Source organism: Cuculus canorus, chromosome 16 (genome assembly GCF_017976375.1).
Source record: "Cuculus canorus isolate bCucCan1 chromosome 16, bCucCan1.pri, whole genome shotgun sequence".
Taxonomy (NCBI): Eukaryota; Metazoa; Chordata; class Aves; order Cuculiformes; family Cuculidae; genus Cuculus; species Cuculus canorus.
This window is the reverse complement of record NC_071416.1, coordinates 17,549,806-17,567,680: the sequence shown is the minus strand read 5'-3', so window position 1 is coordinate 17,567,680 and position 17,875 is coordinate 17,549,806. Positions and strand designations below refer to the sequence as shown.

Below are 17,875 nucleotides of genomic sequence, written 5' to 3'. Positions count from 1 at the left end.
AGGAAGCATCTTTAGGGGCTCCTTTCACCTTTAGATTGAGGAAAGGAGCAGCTTGACCAAGCAGAAGTGGTTCCTTCCTGTGGATCACTGTCCAGAAAGCCCCATCTAGTGGCACATTATGTGATTGGTTAATAGAGCACCACTGGGAATAAAAAATGACAAGTCGCTGCATCCCTTTGGGTCTTGCAGTTGCCTCTGGAGGCACTTACCTATTTCACCGGGGTTGGCTTGATAAAGTAAGCAAGGCTTGAGGAGCAATATTGGTGTCAGCAGCCCCTAGGAGTGCCCTGACCTTGCATGACCTTGAGATCATCCTCCACCTCTTGTCCCCAGCATCCTTGTCTGTGAGACGGGTCGATGCTGGGATGACCCATGGGGTGCTGTGCAGCCAGACCTGGCGGTATCAGTAGAGCCCTGCCTGAAGGTGCTACTGGGGCAGGATTGTGGGTGCCGGTTGTTTGAAAATACACAATCCAGGGTGTCTTGTCTCAGAGCCGATGCAAACATCATGGAGGGGAGAGAGCAGGCGGCCAGAGCTGGCCACGGGACTTTGCAGGCACAAAAAACACCTTCCCTGTTTTATAGGGAGGGGATGGAAATTGAGCTGTAGAATCGGCTCCATTGATTTTTTTTCCTAGTGGCCTGATTCAGCATCTGCCAATGTAACGCTTAGCTAGGACTCATCTTGGCTTCTGTAAGGCAAGAAATACATTTCATTGACCCCAGGTGCCCTTCTGAATCCTGCTTCAGTTGAACTAGTCCTGAAACTAGACAGGCAAGTGACTTGTAAAATGCTGGGGTGGGGGAAAGACACTGGAAAAAAATCCAGACTGGATCTGCTTTGAAAGGAAGTGGAAAGGTGGGACCAGCTCTGAGGAAAGTCCTGGGAGTGGTGCAAGCCCACCAGTGCCTTCTCAGAAAATTTTAGACCTATTCCTCTGAGGATTGATTGGGCATCCACCCTAGAGCATCTTGACAGAAAAGGCGGCCTGTCAGGGCAGGTACAGTGGCAGGCTGGGAGCAGCGAGGCTGGCAAGGCCACGCTCAGCACCACTTGTAACTGGCCGCCTCTGAGGCCAAGGGCTGATGCTCGTCGATCAAGTTAATTGTGCTGTGCAGGCATTCCCAGGGATGATAGCATTTGTGAGTAATGGTTGAGGTTTTAGGCAGGCAGCAAGGAGTCGCTGAGTCATCAGAGGAGCAAAGCGAGAGAGCTGAACTGGGAAGGCTTTGACAGAAACAGTAAGTTTAGGATTGAGTTCTCCAAAAGGTTAGTTTGAGCAATGCCAAGTTAGCAGCTGTGTTCCAGTAGGTTTGCTACAAGCCTGACTCTTGCATTCAAGAACCCAAAACACCTGTCCTTCCTCTGCCACAGGCAGCACTGGGCACCTTTAAACGTGACCACAAATGGTAATTCATGCAGAACACTAAACTGCTGAGTTGTTGTCTCTTCTTTCCCCTTTTGTTCCCCCCTCACTACTGGTTACTTTTGTCCTGCGGAGGACACAACGGAAATGTGCCTGGAGCACCTGCTCTCACTCTTCCCTGTCCCTCCTTCTGTCATTTTGAATTCACTTCTCAGCCCTAAACTTCAGGGACCGATTCCCCTGGCTCCCTCGCTGTCCTTACACAGAGCAGGTCTCCTGTGTGCTGTCCCACTCCACAGTTGAAAAATGCCCTTGTGCCATTCCCACATCCTCAGTCCCTGCTAGTTTCATGTAACGCCAGCTTGAAGGTCTAGACACCTCCAGGGATTTGTGCATGCTTTATTAAAGAGAAGCAGGACTGCTCCACAGCAATAACAACTGCTTTGAGACGACCTTTAGCCAGGCAGGCAGCCCACATTTCCAGGGAGAAGAGCTTCCCTGTGCCCCTTTACAGGGTTCTGGCTGCAGAGGGGACAGGACAACCAAGAGCAGATTTAAATAACTGTACTTGTGCTAGTTCGAGATGAATCCCAGCTTCAAACACGTGGACCCCAGGGCAACACTTGCCAAGACAGGATAATCATTAGTCTAAAAGGGAGAAATCGCATCTAGAATACCTTCAAATGATTTTAAAGAAGGCACAAAACCAACACATGAATAGAAACTTGAGCAGACACCCTCTGCTAAAGCAGAAGTGGCCTTTGATAAACAGCAGCAGCAAAGATAACAAGTACTAAGGATCTAGCTTCAAAAGCAAAGTGCAGGTTTACTGAAGGGAGAAAAAAGGGAAAGAGGAGAAAGCACAACCAAAGCTGTGTGCATCAGTATGAAGGATGGGTACTTAATCCAAGAAAATTTAGAAATCAGTTAAATTTAATTTGAGAGTACGAGCCAATATTACAGGCTGAATAAGTGCTGTGTGGCACTTAAATCAGGTTTTAGTTCTGTTCTTATGTTAGCTTACTTGGATTTATTTGAACTTCAAATCTGAACTTGAGGGATGATTAGAATGCAATCTACAGGGAGCAATTATCGTCTACAATGGCTGAGACACCTCTAGCACAGAATACAAGGCCAACTGCCTATGCCTGCTATAATATATTTTTATACAACTGCTTGTGAGTCCTTGGCTTGCTGACCACTGGTTTTCAAGCGTGTAAGTAAACATCACAGTGTTTTTCTCAAACACAGTTGTTTGGCACTTGTGAACAGCTGACACTGAAAGCAGACTTCTGCTTTTTAAAACTAAAAAAGGTCATGAGGGTAGATGAGTGTAAGTTAAATTATTCAGGCTTTAATTTGCTGGTTTTTGACAAACATTTATTAATGCAAGTCGCAGCAACAGAACTTTTTATTTCAATATTTTCAACCAGAAGGAATGTTGCAGCTCTACACCACAAAGCCTGTACAATACACACCTCTTGTTTACCCTACTTCCACGCTGCTTTGTGTATCAAATATACTCAGAAACAATCTGTATAGATGGCTCCACTATCTCCACTTCTGAGACAGCATGGCCAAAAAAAATCCTGTTAGCCTGCTTCATTGTCCACTAAATCATTCCATCTGTAAAGCACAAATAACAAAATATATTTTTGCTTCTAAAAGCTTCACTTATCTGCAGAAAAATAGAACTGCTTAAGAGTGAGCTAGTTAGATTACGAAAGCACACACCCACACATTCTGCACCTCCCAACAAATCTGTGAGGAGGAAGCATTCACAATTTGATTTAACTAAAACGGAGGCAGATAGTGTTCAATGAAAGGAGATCCATCCTATCCAAAATGCCAAATGCCTTCTCATTCTTCTCTCTGGAGCAGGATGAGGAGGACAGAGCTGTAGCTCAGAAACATTTCTCTAAGTACTGGGACACATTAAGAATGAACCTTCCAAACACTGCAAATATTCAGGAAAAAAAACCTAGGTGGCTTTTTTTTTTTTTTTTTTTTACTTGCCAAAACATCATGAAAACAACATACAGAGCTTGGATAGCCACAGCACAAACCAAAAAACAAAGGGAGTTCACTTGATCTACAGTCCTTTTGTGAAGGTATTCAGAGACTTTAGTGCATTCTTCTTAGAACTAAGCTCAGAAACTATATTCCATTTTTTATTTTATTAGAAAACTAAACTGTGTGAGGCAAAGGAATATTTGATCGAACACAATAGTGAAAACATGGCACTGACAAGGCATTTAACCCAACCATTATCACAAACTGATTCTCTATTGCTTTCAGTCAAGTATACATCATTTCTGCCATGTGAGACATTTTCTTGGGAATATACAAGTAGTATTCCATGTATCCTGAAAGATCTTCAATTGTCACGTCATCCACAAAGGCTCGAGCTTGCTCAGAACAAGACCTGGGAGAACCTGATGAGGCTGTCCCACAAGGGGATCTGTTTTGAAGGGATGGGGCATGGACTCCCAGGACTGCCTTTTCGCATTCTGACAGGACGCTCCGTAGGCCAGAGAAAGAGTACACTTCCATGGTTCGCCACTGTTTGCACTGGCATTTCTTGTCCGTACAAGGGCACTGCCTGCCATTGCTAAGCATGGATAATGACTGGAAATCTGAGGTTTGGCTAGAATGCAGGCTAGTTTCAAAGGATGAGTAGAGAGTAGGGTAATTCTCTCTTGACTTCTCCAAAGGCTCTTCAGTGGTGGTGGTGAAAGCTTCCAAAGGTTCAGTTCTGTTGTCACTGGCCTCAAAAGGAGAATCGTGCCTATCCTTTGTACCGTGTTCTGCCGTAACAAAAATGTCTGAACTGATGTTACCCTTGGATGTCTCCGCCTGGGTTTTGTGTTTCAGCTGGTCATTGGCTTTCATATTGCAATATGTAAACTTGGGAGGATGCAGGACAGGAGATTTGGAGCGTCTGCGACGTGGGACTCTTGCTGATCCTCTGAAAGGCTTTCTCACACACCTGCAGGATTGTAACAGGTGCGCAAGTAGGTAAATCCAGAATCCACATCATAGCTCAATAAGCTCTAAAATGGGGCTAAAAACATTTTAGAAGATTTTTTTTTTTCTGATTAGAAAAATCAAGTGACTGGTCCCTAACAGCCACCAACAGGAACAGGGGCAAAGTCTGAAGAGATTGGGGAAAGATGCATGCAGACAGGCCTCATTTAAAGGTACTTCCTCCCAAATCTTCTGTGTTAAGCAAATGATACTTTGTCATCCCACACTGAACTGTAGTGCAGAATCTGGATATCAGTTGGAGCTGCTCACAGAAGTGCACTGAATATCCAGGTACATCAATACAGAAATAAGATAACTCAAGAAAGAGGTGAGAGGGGTTTTGTAGAGGTAGAAAACTTGAAGAAAAGGACTTCTGAGGAAATCAATGGAAAAGAAAATTTTAGGTACCCTCTCTAAGAAAAGAGGCAATATTGGGTTTTAAGTCTTTGATGAAAGCACTTTAAAAAAATATAATACCAAACAGTTACAGTAAAGTTTTGTAATAGGAATGAGAGAAAAGATATGCTAAAGCAACTAATTAACAACTTTCACTGGAAACAGTAATGTCTCAAACTAGAAACACACACACAGTGCAGTGAATAGTATATTTTACCCATGCCACGCTTCTTTAGAGCAGACAGTCTGCTGCTTGGCTCCATCCACGGCTGCTCTCGGTATTCTGAGAACCGTCCCATCGCCCACAGACAGAGCTGCAATACATCTGAGTAAAAAGGAAAATGCCACATTACAGCAGTGCCTGAACACACTGTTTCAGAAATTTAGATTCAGCCTTTTCACTTTAGATGCTTAGTTAAAACGTTGAAGCTTGCCGCCTTGGCTTCCTCTACAGCCAGTGATTAGAAACAGGATATTGCAGAGATCGATCTAACTGCTCTTACTATATTAACCTCAGTAAACTGTCTAAAGATAGGTGAGATGAAATTAAAGGAGGCCAAAACACCCAGAGGCTGATGTCATGCCCTATATGCACCAAAATGACACGTGAAAGGAATGTAAACTCAGGTTCCAAACGTTCTTGTCAGACAATAGTTTAAGATAGACTCCTACTCATCTAAAATGCAAAATCAGGAATCCACAGCAGCAGGCCGAGGAGTTGTTGGTGAAGCAGTGAATGAGGTACAACAACAGACAAGGACAAATTGCTAATTTATTTCTCATTAAATTTCCCACATAAAACCGGAATGAAAAAAAAAAAAATCTAGCCCTGGAGGTAGAGACAGCAAATACAAATGCCTCAGCATGTGAGTCTGTAGTTCTGATGGCTGGGCTCTCCAGCACATTACAGAGACACTACAGCCCCACAGACACTTTCCAAGGAAATCTTCACGTGCTACAGTAAAGGCTGATAGTGTGGCTGAAGACACCAGCATTTACATCAATGGTCAAACAAGTTCTGTATCACACAAGATGACTAAAGCTACCACAACAGTTAAGAGTAGATTAACTGCTTTGGGTGAGTCATTTCATGTTTTCATACAGTCACTGTGTAATTTCAGTTGGATATTGTGTCAAAATTAGTCAGCAATAATGGACTGCTTTGCTTGTTAGACAGTTACGATGAATGCATTTCATGTGAAACGATGGAGTTTTCACCTGATGGAAAGTAAGGAACCTCTCACGAAATGACATTTGTTTAGAGATTCATAAAAAAGGAAAACAAATACAAATACATAATAAGAAACTGACAAATCAACATTGTCCTTTTTGCTGCTCACTCACCCTGCTGCATCCACCCTCAGCTTTTTGAAAGCTGTTTGCAGACTCTCTTCCTCTTCATCTTTAGCTTCCAAGTCCATTGACAGGCTCTCAGTGCGTAACCTGTTGTGCCATATAGAAAAAGCTGCAAGACAGGAATTAGGATTTGATGGTCTGGACACACGTCTCTGCAAAACTGAAAAGATAACGGATGGTCATTCTTCTGCGGGCAATGTCTCCGCCTTCTTTCCAGGCCCTTCCACTATTTTCCACTGCAACCTATGAACTCTCAGAAGAATCATAGAATTGTTTGGTTGGAAGACCTTTGAGATTGAGTCCAACCGTACCTGTCCACTACTAAACCATATCCCTGAGCATCTACCTGTCTTTTAAACACCTGCAGGGATGGTGACTCCATGAATTCCCTGGGCAGCCTGCTCCAGTGCCTGATAACCCTTTTGGTTGAAGAAATTTTTCCTGATGTCTAATCTGAACCTTTCCTGGTGCAACTTGAGGCTGCTTCCTCTTGACCCATCATTTGTTACTTGGGAGAAGAGACCAGCACCCACCTCACTACATCCTTTCAGGTAACTGTAGATAGTGTAGACAGTCTCCCCTCAATCCTCTCCCGCTCCTTTTCTCTAGGTTAAACATCCCAAATTCCACTGGCTGCTCCTCAAAAGACACGTTCTCCAGCCTTCACCAGCTTCATTCCCCTTCTGTGGACACAGTCCAGCACCTTAACGTCCTTCTTGTAGTGAGAGGCTCAAAACTGAACACAGGATTTGAGGTGTGGCCTCATCAATGCTGAGTACAGGAACATGCTCCCTTCTCTGGTCCTGCTGGCTACACCACTTCTGATACAGGCCAGGACGTCTCAGGGAGCTTGTCTCAAAAACAGTGAAGTGCCCTCATTTCATGAGGTGAACAAACAATACACATTCTGTCCACAAGCGCAGCCCCAACACAAGCTGCAAGACAGATACAGCAGTGGTGAGGGCTCAGTGCTTCCCGCCGCCGTGGCTCCTCCCTGCTGACACTGGGCAGCACTAGCTCATCGGGACACTGCCCCTGCCGACCTAGTTGCCTCAAAGGCCATGGCAGTTCCCAGTGATGCCAAAAATCATAAACATAGAATAGGTAGGGTTGGAAGGGACCTTAAAGATCATCTAGTTCCAACCCTCCTGCCATGGGCAGAGACAACCCTCTAAAGCAGGCTGCCCAAGGCCAAAAATGCCATCAAATAAACTCTCTAAGACTTGTTTTGGTGTTTTAGAGAGCAAGCACCCTTTATCAGGCCTGGACAACATGAGGCAGCGATCTCCATGAGTTATGTGAGTAAGACAAGAGCTGGTGACAGAATATGTTTCCCACTTACATGCGTGTGTATAAACATTCCCAGAAATCTTATACATATTCTATTACTTTCCAAAGATTAATATTAATGTTGTTATTACCGTCACAACAGTAAAATCTCTTGCTAATTTAGAGCGCTGCGGCCAGCTCTTAGTCTGACCTTACATTTGAGATAGGGAAAGGCTACAAAGAGAAGATTATAGAAGAAGAGACATCTGTTCAGCACAGATCACACTAAACACGAGAAGTTATCACCTGCAAAGAACGAACAGCGGCTAGAAAAACTCTGTTTTAAAGAAAACATGCGATCACAGGGAAATTCTGCCTAACTTTCAGAAAAAAACCCCAATTATTTAGATGAAGCCTTACTCTACTTTCACGTAAATCAACAATATTCCACTTTTCGGAACAGCAGCTCCTTCGAGTGTCCCCGGGGCCGCCGTTTCGCAGCGGCCCCGCCGGCTGCCCCAGGGCCTCTCCCGCCCGGCCCGGCGTGCCCGGCCGCTCCCCTCCGTCCCCCCGCCCCCCTTCCCGCCGCGACAAAACGGGCCCAGACAGGACGAGCCCCGCGGGCCCCCCTCACCTCCGTTTCGCAGCCTGACGTTCGGGGCGGTGGCGCCAACCGGAAGTGACGTCACAGGCGCTCCACCGCCCTCACTTCCGGTGCGAAGGGGCTGGTTGGGGTGGCGGCGAGGAGGGAGCGGCGCTCGCGGTCCGGCGGGCGGGACTGGGGGCGCGGTGAGTGCGGGCGGCGGATACCCCTCCCCCCTTCCCTCCTTCTCGGGATTCCCCCCTGCTCCGCTCGTGACCCCCCCCCCCGTTCTCGTGACCCCCCCCCCCCGTTCTCGTGACCCCCCCCCCCGTTCTCGTGACCCCCCCCGTTCTTCCTGAGACCTCCGCCCGGGGCCGCTGCTGGGGATTTCCGCGTCCCCTCCTCCCTCTCGCCCCCCGTCCCCATTCCAGCCCTCATCCCCCTCCCCCGTCCTCCCTCCCAGCTACCCCACCTACTCCCTCTCTCACCCACTACCCCCTCTCAGCTACTCCCTCCTCTCAGGCCGTGGCCGCGGTGGAGGGCAGTGCCGAGGCTCTCTGGGTGAGGAGGGGACGCTGCACCCTGTAGCACCCAGATTGAAGTATTCCGTATTTTCATACCCTATACCTTTTAAAAGTAACATAAAACTTTTTTTTTAGTGTTAGGTACTCTGAAGTTAGTGTAGCTGCCCAAAGCCACGATAGAAGCTGTGTTTTCTGCACAAAATCAGCCACTTTGCACTAATGTTTGATGCCTGTAGTGGGAATGATCTATGCCCATAGCAGCACTGATACGAGAAGTAGTTACTATTACAAAAAGTGGAATATGTTATTATGTAAATTGGAATTGTTTTGATTTAAGCTAAAGTTTCGTCTAAATAATTGTATTTTTTTGAAAGTTATACAGAAGGTCCTTCCAATAACATGTTTTCTTTAAAACAGTGTTTTTCCAGACACTGTTTATTCTTTGACAATAATGCCTTGTGTTCAATAATGTTCTTGTGCTGAACAGATGTCTCTTCTTCTGTATTCACCTCTGTTTGCAGTGCGTCTCTATCTCAAAGGCAAGGTCAAGCAGAGAGCCGGAGCCAGCTCCAAATTAGCAAGAGTTTTGACTGTTGTGAAGTTCACAATAGCATTAAAATTAGTCCCTGGGAAGTAATAGAATATGCATTAGATTTCTGGGAAAATCTATACATATGCATATAAGTGGGAAATATATTCTGACCCCAGCTTTTGTCTCGCTGCACACGATTGGTGGAGATCGCTCCCTCACGTTGCTCGGGCTTGATAAAGGGTGCTTGTTTTCCCAAACGAGTCTTAGAGAGTTTATTTGCCAGCATTTTCAGTATCAGCACCATCAACTTAGAACAGTCATTATGTCTAATTACATGCCTCTTGCCATGGGGCTGCAATGGACATTTCTGTGGTCAAACCAGAAATCTCAGCAGAGATTACCAGTTACACTGGCACTTTTTGAGACATAATGTGCGAGATAAATGTTTGGTATTCGGAGAAACATGGCATACTGCTGTTGACCCGCTCCATCTGCCAGCGTACCAATTTAATTAGTTCTTTCAACTAACATGACAAAAATCAAAATATATTACTTATTTTTTATAAGTAAAAAACTACCTACTTGCAATAGTTTTGTAACTACAGCCTCTCCCCAAGTTGTTCCAGGTGAAGTGATGAAAACAAAGGAAGAAAAGGTAACGGAACAGCATGGTACCCAGCAGGGCCCACCATCCCAAGCCACCTGGAAATGGCTGTGGATACACTGGGAAAGGATGAATGTGTGTTCTCCTAGGAGATAAGGAACACATGGGGCTGGACACAGTGTTAAACTTAGAGGGGTTTCACGGTAATTTGTCATTTCTTGGTTTTGGTGCTAGCTAGCTGTTGTGTCTGAAGTTTATACTGAATGCTTGCAGTGAGTGGGTTTTTAGATGAATTAATTCTGCATCACTTTGAGGGTTTGCTGGGTCAGCAGTGAAGGGCAGCAGGGTAAAATGTTTAGTCTAAGCTGGTAGTACATTTTGAATCGTGCAGTGCTTTAAAATGTTTTACTATCACTTTCTTTTTAAAGTTATGTGATACAGGGGCTTGTCACTTTAGAAATCCAGTCTACGTCCCTTTTTTATTATTATTGTAAAGAACCTTCTCTTTGGGTCAGAGGAAAAAAACTTTCTGAAGTAGGGGCCACCTGTTTCGCTGTATTAGTGGTAGTTAACTAAGAGGCTGTCTGAAACAACAACTGGCTCAGATGAGCGTTATGTTGTCAGCCCCTGTGTTGGCTTCCTCCTTTCGTGTTTACTTGCCGTCTGACTCACAGACAATGTGCACATTGAAGTTGTGATGTGCATCATCCTTGTGTCTCATAATAGCTGTCTGCAATACATGGCGTCCAGAGGAAATTGTAGCAGGGTGAGCAACCCGGAACAACAGCAGAGAGAGCTGCCACCTCCAGCTGGAGTGAGGTGGTGAGGGAACAGAAATTACCTCTCTGTATCTGCTGCAGAGGTTCAGATCACACTTCTCTCTTTACTGAGACCTTTTCTTTTCCATGCAGCAAAAAAAGCTGTTGCTCAGCTGGTAATAGTAGTGCTAACATAGGTGTTATTGGTATATTATTAGGTAGAGTTAGCGCTCTAAGCTGTTATCATTTGCTGGGTTTGGATAGTTGCCTTCCTAATGGATTCTTAGAGCTTCGGGAAGGTACAGAATCATGGAATGGTTGAGGTTGGCAGGGATCCTTGGAGGTCCAGCCCCTTTGCCCTTTGTAGGGCTACCTCGGGCTGGTAGTGCAGAACCATGTCCAGACAGATTTTAAGTACTTCCAAAGAGGGAGACTCCACAGCAATTTTAATTGCTATTTGCAATTAAGATACCGTGTTCTGAAGGATTGTGTAACTCATGCTAGGATCTAAGCACAAGATCAAAAAACTTTGTTTAGCTTAAAATTTTATCTTGTTTTAAGAAAATTCTGTTGGTTTGGGTTTTTTAAGTTGGTAAGTAACATAAGTCCCAAAGTTGGAAATAGTAGTTTTAGAAAGTTGTCTCTTTCTGATGTTGTTCCTTTTCGCCTTTCGCCTTGTCTGGAGTTATTCTGGTAACACTGCAAGACAAACAGAAAAGTCTGTCTAAGCTGTAATGGATGCGCAAGATGCTGTTGACACCAAATTTTACTTTAAATTGCTAATTCACCTCTGCAGCTGTATAAGAGACTGTTTGTTCTGTTCTTGGGTATTGTAAAGCTTGTTCTGAATCAACTTTCAAAAATGTTGTACTAGAATGACCTCAGCTTTGTGCGCTCAGTGTGCTATTTCGAGTATATTTTCATGTGTTATGATGCTGCTGGGCAACTAATGTTTTTGACAAGGTTCTTACATTCATGTCTCTTCTCTGCTATTAGCAGCACATGGTAACTCTGTCAGCTTCTGGCCATCCCAATAATGAAAACAGAAGCTAAGGATGGAGAAGAGGAAAGCCTACAGACAGCATTCAAAAAGCTAAGAGTGGCCACTGCTGGGTGAGTAAAACCACAGGGAGGTACGGAGTTAACATACTACAACAGACTCAAAGGGAACACCTTTCCCTTTAAATCTGAAGGGATGAGGTAATACCAAAAGGTTAGGTGCTGAAAGCCTTCATTCTAGCTAACTAAACTGGGATAAATTCACTAGTGGTTAACATCAGTTCTGAAGAAATTGTAATTTGTTTGATCACTGTTAGCTCCCAACAGGCTTGAAACAAACCTACCAATAGTCAGCAGCTTATGATGCTTCAAGTGAGTTTGGTCATAAATCTGGTTGCCAGAAGTTGTGTCCGTAGCACTAAAACTCTGCTTTTGAAGATTGTCATGGTTCTGAAGGACCATTGTGAGAATAAATTCCCATCTCTTCCCAGGAGAGAAATGTCCTTCCTATATCAGTAAAGGAGAAATTTGATTCAGTACATGATTCCCACACAAACTATTTTTATTGATGTCACAAATTTCCTATTTATAACCAGTATCACTAACTGGGAAAGAATGCTTTTTGAGTTGTCATGTTTTGTGGGAGATCTGACATGTGGCACTTACCTTCCTGGCCCAGGTAGCAGAACACAAGCAGCATGTGTCTTCCGTTGACAATGATTGTTTTTACCCAAGATGAAAAAAAAAAAAGGCTTCTATATAAAGTTTTTTTCTGCTGACAAATGCATACCGTTACGTATTATTTTTACAGTGCTGTCTTTCAGTAAGCTATTGTCAGTGGTGCAGTTGTGATGGTGACTGAAATGAAGTGTAGGTAAGGCAGTATGTAAATGTGAAGAACTTTGATGGCAAGTAGCTGTCTTTCATTCAAGTAACTCACTTGAATTAGCAGTGCATCACCATCCAAGTGTCTCTTATTTCTTCTTTATCTCTAGTCCTGCTTCCAAGTCAGGCGTTCTTAATTACTTTGGAGTTTTTACTGTTGGCCTTGGCCTTCAATTTACTGCTCTGTGTTCATTGCTCTGTAAATGGAAAATACCAGGTTTATAAGACTAATAGTTTAGCTTCTATTAAATAATCATTAAAGCTATCCTAGAACAGTGTGTGGAGACTTATTTTCAGTTTCTGTTACAAACCAATTTGATACATTTTGGAAAATATTTTTCTTGTGAATTCCACTGTAATACGTGAAGTCACAACATGGAAAAATTGGTCTTGGGATTGTTACAGCTCCATGAAAATGGGAAAAATTAGTAACTCTTCTGAGGACCCTCATGTGAATAGAAGTTGAAGATCTGACACAAGCTTTGTTCAAGTGTTTGAACTTGCAATAGTGTGAAGAGTTGTAGCTTACGCTGTCCTAAACACAGGCTTATGTGTTCTTCAGTTAAACAAAATCTATTTATGTCCAAAGAACGTTTACTTTTTGGAAAGAATGGCTTATGTGTCTCTGGAAAGAGCGGTGTTTTTCTTCAGTGATGGTATTTTTCCCCTCCCTTCTCCCAGGAAACTGAAATTCAGCCATTGTGTGAGCTTTAGACATTGATGTGTGGAGTTTGGATTTGCAGTCTGGTTGCTGAATGGTATCAGGTTTGGTGAAAAATTCTGTTTCACAAATTTATGAGATAGGGATGTGTAAACCCTTTCTTTCTGATTTGAGTCTTCTTTGTGGGCAGGTCTTCTGAGACAGTGTAAATTATTTGTGGCAATCTTTTCTGGGAAATACGATTGATAAGCTTTTTCATACTCTTTATGCCAACCAGTCTAGGCTGTTAACTTTTCATTCTCTCTTTCACAGATCTGCTTCTCTCTCTGTGGGTGAAGACACAAGTCCTAGAGCACCAGTTAGAACAGTGGCAGATGAAACCAAAGCTAAGAACGTGTGTGCTTCTAAGGAAACCTGGCATGGGTAAGAAGCTAAGGATAATCAGACTACTTCAAATGATACTGTGTTAGAAGGGAATTTTAAATAAACAAATTTTCTAGTAACTACCCCCCTACACAAGAGTCCCAAGTTTTCTTTATTAAAGAGATTGTTTAAAATACTCTACACCACATTTTTCTGTTCATAGGTGACTACTATTCTGATTTATAATTATATGAAGTGAAAGGAACTGCTGTTCTTGAATCAGAGAGTCATGAATACATCTCTTCCAATAACTGTTTGATGTTGCAGAAGTTATGAGTATGCCTTGGGAACTAAATTAAAGTAGTGAATTGGTTTCTGGATTGTCTATGTAGGAATTCACGCTTCTTTTGCTCTGAAACAAAACTACCCTTTTTGATTCATTAGTTTTGTGCTGTCATCTTTTGGTTTGTCCTTCTTTTAGGGTTTATTTTCTTGCCTCGTGTGCTGTACTCATTTATAATCTTAAAAGCATGCACTTTAGGTTTCACCTCTCAGGTGTTCCTTTTATATTTTATACAGCTGCTTGACTGGAACAAAGATTCCAAGATAGTAGAATACACTGAGCAAATGTTCTGAGCTTAAATCTTTTGCATGCAATATAAATGCAGTAGAGATTTTGCCCCATGTTATTTGCAATCCAGCATTAAGTCTTTTGGTGAGTCTTCACTCTCTATCATCTCTTTCCTTGGTAGGTCTATGAAGAAATCTTCAAGAGGAGTTGTGAGAACCCAGCGTTGCAGGCGTTCCAAGTCTCCGATTCTTCATCCTCCAAAGTTTATCCATTGCAGCACAAAAACACATTCCGTGTGCAACCAGCTAGCGCACAAGAGCCAGATCAATGCCTCAGAAGACAGCACCGAGTTTGGGATGCCAGTCCCAAAGGAAGATTGTGCACACGAACGGTGCAGTATTGCTCCTGACATTGGCCAGAAGGAAGCTGGTGTTGAGTCTTTGGGAGCTCCTGTTACGCAGTCGGCATCAGAGAACAAACAGAACTCTCCAGCTGCTGTTTCTCTTGTATCCAAAGCAAGCCTAAAGGCTTGGGAGCTTTCTGACTTTCAATCTGTGTCCAAGCTGAACGCGAATAAGTCATGTGCCTGTGCAGATAAAGCCTGTCAGTGTAAACGATGGCAAGATATGGAAGTATACAAATTCTCTGGCTTGCAGAACACCCTTCTGATGGCACCTGATAGAAGAACAGTTCCTGAGGATCACTCCCAGTCCTTGCCATCAAGAACTCCCTTAAGTTCTCCACGTTCTTGCTCTGAGCAAGCCAGGGCCTTTGTGGACGATGTGACTATTGAAGATCTTTCAGGATACATGGAATATTACTTGTGTATTCCAAAGAAAATGTCTCGCATGGCAGAAATGATGTACACCTGACAGCATTGAGCACTTAAAACAGAAGGGTGGGTGATTTAAATCTGCCCTCCGTCACACTCATATGAGATCCAACCCAATGCCTGTTCACTGTGCTTGCAATAAAAACACTGCTTTGCATCTTAGCTAGTGTTCGTTTTTTAAGCTGGACAAACATTTTAGCTTAAGCATTATAGTTTAAGCTTGGAACAGATAATGAAGTAAACACAGTGAATGTGTTTAAAGCATACCTGCCTATACTTAAGTGACCTATCATTTAGAAAATTATACTTGGTTTCAAGTCATCCCATTTTGGTTTGTTGGACAAGTCTCTGGACTGCTTGGTGATCAGAGCTGTTATTGTGAGAAACTTGGTGTAATTCAGCTTTGTTGCTGAAGTTTCTTTGATCTCAGATGAACCCTTGTGGTTTTGGATGCTTGTGCCTCTGATTTTATTTCATAAAGGAGTGACCATCTCCTGTCCTCATCTTGGTACTGTTGCCTCTCTAGGTGAATTCAAGAGACAGAGTTATCTTTTCTTGGGTTGGAGACATTATTTCTTTTGTCTAACGAGGCTTTATTTTCTGATTGACTGAACAGGCGTTCTCCTGCTTGTCTTGTATTGTATTAATGTAGTCAGATGCTGTTATGTTAACATAACATTTGCTTGCCGGGCTGCCTAATGAAAAAAGAAACCTGGATGATCAAAGCCAGGTTGTTCCAAAAGGCTATCCTGATCTCTATAGTGTTGGCTAGAGGAAGATGTAAAGCAAGCATAATGTTTTGTTGAGTGTCCAACGGGCATTACAGACTTGTCTGCAGAAGCAGGAATACACGTGCTCTCTTCAGGGAGGTTGCTTCTCCAGTTTCCAGTTAACCAGAGAAGAAATGAAATGATGGGCTCTATTCAGTTTTGGGGTTTTTTGAAGGCTGACACAGCCTGCAGTGGTCATAATTCCTGCACTGTATTTTAAGCTTTGTTCAGCCTGCTCTGTAACACCAAATAGAACCCTTCAGGGATTAAGATTTGTACACTTCAGCAAAGAGTTGTCAGCTGCACTGTAGGGAAATCGTGTGCTGTATTTTCTTTCCCCTCCTTTTGTTTTACTAAACCATTGTCACTTTAGGTGCTTTGTCCAGGTCCAAAATACTGGTGGAGCTTTGCGTTCTTACTGAAATTTGCTTCTTCAGGAACAACCAGTTTGCCATACTGAGTGTGCATCAGCATAATTTGTCTGTAATATGTGCATCAGAGGAGCATCCCATCAAATACTGTGATTTGTTGAGGGGGAGGTGAGTTGTGTTGTCTTTACTATTTGCAGTATCTGAACTATTTTCAGCTCCAAGGACTGAAGAAGAAACAAAGCCAAATATTTCCCTGCAGATTCTTTTGTGTTAATCTTTTGGGGTTTTGTCATTTCTGTGGCAGTACCTAGTATCTTAACATGGCCATGCAAATTTACCTGTTTTTCCAGTTCTAAAGTGTCATTTACCCCTTCTAGATCCTACTTGGGTCCCACATCTCCCTTCCATTTCCATGCCCTTAGATAGGTGTACTTCTGTGTTTTGAATTCAGGGCAGTTGTTTGGTGTCTATTGTCTGTGATAAACTGTGCTGCAAAGTGTGGAATGACATTATTTCTCAAGTAATTTTTCTTTACTGTTGCCAAATGCTTGCAGGCAGCAGCCGTGGCACTGTTGTGGGGCTGAGAACACCTTTCCATACAGTGCTGCTTCTTACCATTTCTTTCATTGGTTACCCAGACCTCTACCTGCAGGACTGCAATGTCAGGTCCTCTGGAATACGTTAAACACAGCAGATTGAAATCGGGAGATTATGTGAAATAATAGAGGAGCAGACTGGGAAGGGAGGGAAGCCAGCAGTGCCGGGCCGCTAGAGGCCACCCCAGGCCGGGCTGGCTGGGTGGGTGCAGGGGCTCCTCCAGCCTTGAGGGGAAATCGTGGCTTTTCTGCCAACGCGAAGAAATAAGCCCAGATCTGGGTAGTACCTCAGTGCACACACAATGTTAGTGCTTTCTGAAGTCTGATGGCGTGGTTATGTTAAGACAGCGGTTAAGAAAAGCTTTTTAAGTGCCAGCATCTGTGTAAGTTGTTAATATTTGAACAAAGTGCACTGTCAGTTCGCAACTGCTCTGTGTAGTTAGGAAGAGTTGCTAAGTAAACAGTTACATGGTCCTGCACTTGGCATGCACTTAGGGCAGTTACAACATATTTGGGCTGGTAAATCCTGGAACACCATGGAACAGAAGACCATGGGCAGCTGCAACTGCTGCCTTAACACTTTCCCTTCTGTTACTACAAGGTGTTTTAAGATGCTTTGGTCTACCCAAAAACCACGCAACAAAACCCTCTGGATTTGCTTTGAGAAAATGTAAATTTCCAGCCCTTAATCACGCAGCAAGAACCTTGAAAACATGCCTGAGGAGTCTAAAAGCTTAGCTTTAAAAAAAACCCAAATCCTACTTCATCCAATTTAAAAAATCTGCCTTCTTTTAGTTTTATAAAAAGCAAGATTTAGAGGGCTGGTTCTGCCAAGCAGCATTTCTGAGTTGTGTTGGAGTCCCCTACCAAGGTGTCCATTCCATCCTGTGGCTGAATAAAAGTGAAGCCCTTTGTAATCAGCTTTATAGTGGGCAGTTGGTCCTCACTTATGCCTATGGGTGCGGTATGTACATACTTGGCTTTTGTTGCAGCTCGATGTATGTTTTTTTCTATACCTCTTCCTCCTAGAAACACCGATGAGGAGATTGTCCAAGTTCTTCAACTGTGTTATGTGAGTCTGAAGGTCGCTGTTGTCTGTGGCAGCTTTGCCCCAGAGCTCGATGTGGGTCTTGGGAGCTCATCTCGAAGGGCAGCACACAGTTGATGGCATGGTCTTGCCCCACAGCCCTTGTAGCAGCTTGTGGTCGGTAAGGGGAAGGTCATCTCTGTGTGCTCCTGCTGTGACAGTGTCTGTAGGAGATGGGACTGATGTGGCTGGCTTCTCTGTGCCCAGAGAAGTCGTGGATGCCCCCTCCAAGGAGGTGTTCAAGACCACGCTGGATGGGGCTTTGAGCAACCTGATCCAGTGGGAGGTGTCCCTGCCCATGGCAGGGGAGTGGAACAGGATGTT

The 17,875-nt window shown here is 43.8% G+C and overlaps 2 protein-coding genes across 5 annotated transcripts; one reads left to right on the top strand and one right to left on the bottom strand.

Moving 5' to 3' along the window:
- Positions 1–2,726: 2,726 nt before the first annotated feature.
- LOC104065122 (oxidative stress-responsive serine-rich protein 1) lies at positions 2,727–8,192 on the bottom strand. 4 transcript variants are annotated; one of them, XM_054081116.1, is made up of 4 exons: positions 7,836–7,971; positions 6,135–6,255; positions 5,008–5,115; positions 2,727–4,356 (listed from the first exon to the last, which is right to left on the bottom strand). In XM_054081116.1, exons 2-4 carry the CDS (start codon positions 6,209–6,211, stop codon positions 3,666–3,668), a joined length of 876 nt encoding a protein of 291 aa, XP_053937091.1. In that variant the 5' UTR covers positions 6,212–6,255; positions 7,836–7,971; the 3' UTR covers positions 2,727–3,665. The 4 variants fall into 4 exon arrangements, with proteins under 4 accessions (XP_053937091.1, XP_053937092.1, XP_009565846.1 ...); XM_054081117.1 differs by lacking the exon at positions 7,836–7,971 and adding an exon at positions 8,050–8,192 and having other exon boundaries at positions 2,728–4,356; positions 6,135–6,306; XM_009567551.2 differs by lacking the exon at positions 7,836–7,971 and adding an exon at positions 8,050–8,166 and having other exon boundaries at positions 2,728–4,356.
- Positions 8,193–8,487: 295 nt separating this feature from the next.
- Positions 8,488–14,889, top strand: OSER1 (oxidative stress responsive serine rich 1). Its single transcript, XM_009567550.2, has 3 exons — positions 8,488–11,529; positions 13,274–13,384; positions 14,077–14,889. Exons 1-3 carry the CDS (start codon positions 11,453–11,455, stop codon positions 14,765–14,767), a joined length of 879 nt encoding a protein of 292 aa, XP_009565845.1. The 5' UTR covers positions 8,488–11,452; the 3' UTR covers positions 14,768–14,889.
- Positions 14,890–17,875: the final 2,986 nt, after the last annotated feature.